Below are 5090 nucleotides of genomic sequence, written 5' to 3'. Positions count from 1 at the left end.
CGTCTGCCCCCATCACCCCCGCATTGATGTGCGGCAGCAGCCCCGTCTCCCGCATCACCGCCGCGGCGGCGGCGTAGACGTACTCGAGCGTCGTTCGAAAGCCCATGGCCGACAGCTCGGCGGCCGCCTCTGGGTACAGCTCCTCGGGCTTGTCCCCTGATCAGGGTTGAGGTCGGTGTCGCGGATTATGTGAGATCAGCTGCTGTGTTCTCCAACAACAACATACATGGTTGATCCGAGGTTGATTGATGTTGCAAGATTGATGGTACGTTGATTGTGTTTGAGGTGGGTCCCCTGACCTGCGGATCCCCCCCCCAATCAACCACACACTCTGTTTTGCCTCAGGCGAGCGACTACACGGGGTGCGATGTATTCATGCCGTATGATGGTCAGTAACCGCCGCCGCACCTACCCAGGGTGAAGAGGGCCTCGCAGCAGCCCTGCGCCGCCCCCAGCCGCGCGACCGCGATGACCTCATCGAGCGTCATGTAGGCGCGGCGGCCGGGGACGGGGGGGCGGGCGAACGTGCAGTAGCCGCAGGCGTCGCGGCAGAGGCGCGTCAGGGGGATGAACACCTGCGGTGGTGGTGTTGTTGGTTCGGACCAAACTTCATACGCAAGAATTGGAGATGACCATAGTGGTGCGTTTTTTGTTGTGAAGGGAGTGTTTGAATGTGGTCTGGGCGTGCTCCTGTTGCCTGTTGCAACTTTGAGCGCGGGGGATCAGAGGAGAGCGGCGATTTTAGCAGCTGGGCCCACCTGGGCCCGGGTCCGCGCCGCCCGCGGGCGTTTGAGCGCGCGGCAGGCCCCGCGCCGCGCCCCGCGCCGCGCTGCCCAGGCGCACATGTTTTGATGGTCGGCCGACTCCTCTGCAAATATGACCTCGAAAATGCATCCCTAGCGGCTGCAGCGGCTGCTGTGGCCGGCTGCAGCTGCCGAGGCTGCGGCAGCTTGCTAGTCACCAGGGGGGAAAAATATTAACACAAGGCCCCAAGGCCCACCTTTGGTGAGAAGGTCATAATCCGGGGATACCCCCGGTCCCGCAGCCGCCGCGCCTCCACCGCCAGGTCAGCAGCGCTCCTAGCCAGCAGGGAGTCGACGAGGGAAGCTTCCTCGGTCGACAGCGGCGCCGCCAGGCGCTCGGCGGCTTCTTCGGGCGACAGCTCTAGGCGGCCGGGCGGCGTCCGCGCCGCCGCGGGCGCGGCTGCCGCGCCAGCCGCTGCGGCTGAGGGGGTGCGTATACTGAAACTCTGCCGCATCGGACGCGCAGGGCGCGACGCCGCGGGGTGGCTGGGCCGGCCAGCGGCTGCAGGGGCGCCGCGCAGGGCGCGCAGTGTGTGGCGCGCGTTGCATACTGGTCGGGCGCTGGGCCCGGCTGCCAGCGTCCTGCCACCCAGTAGGCTCATGGAGGCTAAGTTATTGGCTTGCGGATCGAATGGCTGTAAAAAGGTGCGAGATCAGCGAGTAAAAAGGTCGCGCGCCATTCGTGCAACAGTGCGCACCGGAGTAAACACCATATCTGTGGGTAACATATGAATTTTCTGTCATTGATTTTGCTGGTGTACGCCCACAACCCTCAACCGCACTGCGCTTGCAACCGGCATGTGTCGCGGGTGCTGAAGTGAGTGCCCAGCCCCCTGGTCGGCGGCAATCACGAAGCCGATGATGCGTCCTTATGTTGCACCCAGAGCAAGACGTTGCCGATGTGCCTTCATACTTCCCTCCATGCGCCGTTTCGCAGTAGCATGGCTTTCTCTGCCGCGCTGGCACCTACACACATGGAATTTTGCCCTTTGACTCTCGTCTGCAGCAGCGCCCAGCCCCCCAGCAGCCCCGCCCTGCCCAGCCCGCACTCAACGCTGCTGCTGCTTCCCCATGCCACCACGCTTTTCTGTACGCATTTGCTTACTGTGAATGCACGGGCGTCTCGAAATTGGAGACCTGGCCGCATTGCATGATTGCAGTGCGCGCAAACTCGCAGCGGCGCTCGCGTGGGATGCGCCAGCGCCGCGGCCGGCGCGCCGCGCGCCAAAAGGGCTGCCGGCGGCTGGGGGGGCGGGAGCGCCTCACACCCAGGGGCCCGCACGACATGCGCACAGGCACACACGAGGGCCGTGTAGCAGTGTTGGAGTGATAGTAAAAAAGAAGGCAGGTTCGCCACCAGACAGTGGCGCAATTATGGAATGTTGGATCGCGTATGTGCAGTAAAAAGGCCTATCTCTGCAAAAAAATGCGCCACCGGAAGGGATCGACCCAGGGCGGCTGCCGACGCCGAGCCTCCGCGCAACACCACCTTGGCCGTGCCATTCAGCACTTTGGCATCGACGTGCAGTTGACCGCCGGCAACGTGTACGGCCCGCACACCTGTCCGCGCGCGGGTTTGATGGCGATTTTGAGGGCGGCGTTGTGGGCGCGCCTCGGCCATGACTACACACAAGAAGGGGCGTCCTGCGCAGGATGGAGGAGCAGAGGCCACAGGCAGCGCCCTGATTCGTCGCCCGCGGCGGCCCGCCGCCACCCCTGCACACACCCCGCACCTGGCTCGCCGGGACGCCAGCGGGCGCGCCGCAGAAGTTTTTCCCGCCGTCAGGGCCCGCGAATAGGTAGGCGGGCAGCGTAACCGGCCCGCCCGGCGCCGCGGCCGCATTACACGACGAGAAGCTCGGGTCCCCCATCCACACCACCGGCCGCGCGCCGCACTGCAGCTTGAACATGTTGACCTGGCCGTTGCCTGGGCGGGATTCAAACGGTGGGCGGCGACAGCCGGGGTTTGAACCGCGCCGGGCAGGGCGGATGCGTGCGCGTCGGCGCAGAGGCGGCTGCGCGGCGTCTCACAAAACGCCAGCCCGCCAAGGAGCGCGCCTGCATTCCAGCCACGCCAAAACCCCAACATGAGGCCCCTGCCAAGGAGTGAATAACAAATGCAGCCTCCTGGGTGGGATGCTGCCACGTTTGGGCCTGAAGCGAAATTCTTATTGCGCCTCCCACTCACCCTGCACGTTCTGCTGCAGGCAGCAGGTGCTGCTGTTGCCTGCCGCCGTGTTGGCGCAGCGCGAGGTGTCCGGCAGGGTATTACTCATGTCACGCAGCCAGGCTGGGGGTTGAGAGGGGGGAGGGGGGCGGCGCGAGGGGCGGAGCGCGGGGCGCGGGTTGTGTCGCCGCGCGCTGACGTGGCCAGCCAGGGGCCGCCTTGCCCCTTGTTCCGCGGGGTGGCCGCCGCCGCGGGCGCCGGCTGGGTCGCACAGGCTGCCGCGGCGCGGGGCACGCGCGTCTGCGCCGTGTCAGGCGGGGCCTGCCAAAAGGCCCCCAGCCGCCTTTTGACATCGCACAATGTACAACAGCAGCAGCAGCAGCAGCAGCAGCAGCAGCAGCAGCAGCAGCAGCAGCAGCAGCAGCAGCAGCAGCAGCAGCAGCAGCAGCAGCAGCAGCAGCAGCAGCAGCAGCGGCGGCGGCGGCAGCAGCAGCAGCAGCGGCGGCAGAAAACGCCCCAGCCTCCTCTCACCGTGGTTCACGAACTGCCGCCCCTTCTCGTCCACCCCTTGGAACGCGACCCATTTAATCCGGGTGTCCCGCCCGCGCCGCGGCACCCGCACGTACTTGCAGCCCCCGAGGCCGACCCTCACGTTGACTAATCCGTTTGGCCCGGCCTCCTGGCAGGCTGAGACGACAGATAGGCAGTCCGAGGGGGGGCACGAGCAGCCCGCCGCGGCGCACGGCGCGCAGGCGGCGGCGGGGAGCAGGGAGCCGGGGCCCGCGGCGCGGGCGAAGACGGCGCCGCACGCGCTGCTGATGGTGACCGGGCCGCGGCAGGGGAACGCGTCGCCGGCGGCGGGGCGGGGCGCGAGGCACGCGGCGGCGAGGGCGAGCGCGAGCGCGAGCGCGGCGGTGGCCGGCCCATGCGCGCGGCGCCGCATCGCGGCGCGCGGGGCCGCGCTGCTTTGCGGGTGTTGACGCAGGGGGTGGACCTGCGTGGGGCAAGGGCGTCGTAGTGAGTGAGGCGCGGAACATGATCTAATGGCTTATTCGAGCGGATCCCTGCACGACTCACCCGCAGAAGCAGCCCGTACTGCCCGCGTGCTGGAAGCGGCTAGTAGTCTCCGCCTGCCCGAGCTGTGTCAGCACTGGGAGAGTCTTGTGTACTGTAAGGCACACGATTGATGAATCCAATATTAGTTGCAGACCACGGCGGCTAAGCGACGCTAGATCCTCTTTCGGAGGCAACGACTCTGGTTGGGTGTGACTCTGGAATTCTATTGGTGGAGTTGAAGCAGATAAGCATTCGGTTACATCAGCGTGTTTGGCGCTGGCGGAGCGCTCAGAGCGCAGCGTAAGGAGCCATCCCAGCAGGTGGCAGCTGCAGGAGCCATCCGGGGTGCACATGGGTCGAGCTCCGGCTGCCGCCGTGGTGCGCACATGAGGGGGGCCGACGCTCTCCGCGGCCGCCCTTTGCTGCCGCAGAGTGGCCACACCACACGCTGGACCAGCTCAGGCGGGCAAGTTGCCCGGCCGGTGCCGGCTGCGCAGTCAAATTTACTTGCAGGGGCAGCGCACGGGCGCGTCCCTGCATGGCGGGGTTGACGAGTTCGGTCAAAATGAGTTTAAGCAAGGTCTTGTTTAAGTGTACGGATTGTGCAGGATCCCGCCTGCCTGTCGGCTGGGTACTTTTACCTCACCCTACACAGCTGCCATAAATAGGCCGCCGTTCATCTCCCCAATACAGCTGCCACAGCACAGCAGCTTTGACCCCAAAACCCTGCCCAGCTCTCCTGGCTCCGAGGCGTGCGCCCTCTTACTGATCCCCGCCCCGGCCGCCCCGTTTTCTCCTCTGGCCACAAAGCCAGGGGGGAGGGGCGCCCCCTGTCGAGGAGCCTGGCTTTGTTAAGACACGTCAGAGTCGCTGCACCTGACCCGCGACTGGCAAACGCCTGCACTTGTGAACTCATAACTTGGACACACGTGACTGCAGTTTGTCCATTAGTTGGCGAAAGTTTGGCCCCGGGTTTTCTCAGTGTCAGGGATTCCCCATTTCCCTTTCCACAGGGCGCCTGAACAGAAGGCTGGCAAAGCGCGATGAGATGGGATGAGATCTTA

At 65.7% G+C, this 5090-nt stretch overlaps 2 protein-coding genes across 2 annotated transcripts; one reads left to right on the top strand and one right to left on the bottom strand.

Moving 5' to 3' along the window:
- Positions 1 to 389: 389 nt before the first annotated feature.
- MNEG_12948 (FO synthase) lies at positions 390 to 2713 on the bottom strand (the record flags this gene model as incomplete). Its single annotated transcript, XM_014038581.1, has 4 exons — positions 390 to 575; positions 759 to 896; positions 1001 to 1249; positions 2537 to 2713. 4 exons carry the CDS (start codon positions 2711 to 2713, stop codon positions 390 to 392), a joined length of 750 nt encoding a protein of 249 aa, XP_013894035.1.
- A 207-nt stretch (positions 2714 to 2920) lies between these two features.
- On the top strand, positions 2921 to 3950 carry MNEG_12947 (hypothetical protein; the record flags this gene model as incomplete). Its single annotated transcript, XM_014038580.1, has 3 exons — positions 2921 to 2934; positions 3178 to 3502; positions 3657 to 3950. 3 exons carry the CDS (start codon positions 2921 to 2923, stop codon positions 3948 to 3950), a joined length of 633 nt encoding a protein of 210 aa, XP_013894034.1.
- Between the last annotated feature and the right edge of the window lie 1140 nt (positions 3951 to 5090).

The sequence above is a fragment of the Monoraphidium neglectum genome, assembly GCF_000611645.1.
Source record: "Monoraphidium neglectum strain SAG 48.87 unplaced genomic scaffold scaffold03534, whole genome shotgun sequence".
NCBI classification, from domain to species: Eukaryota; Viridiplantae; Chlorophyta; class Chlorophyceae; order Sphaeropleales; family Selenastraceae; genus Monoraphidium; species Monoraphidium neglectum.
The sequence above is the reverse complement of the archived record's forward strand: the minus strand, read 5'-3'. Positions and strand labels throughout refer to the sequence as shown.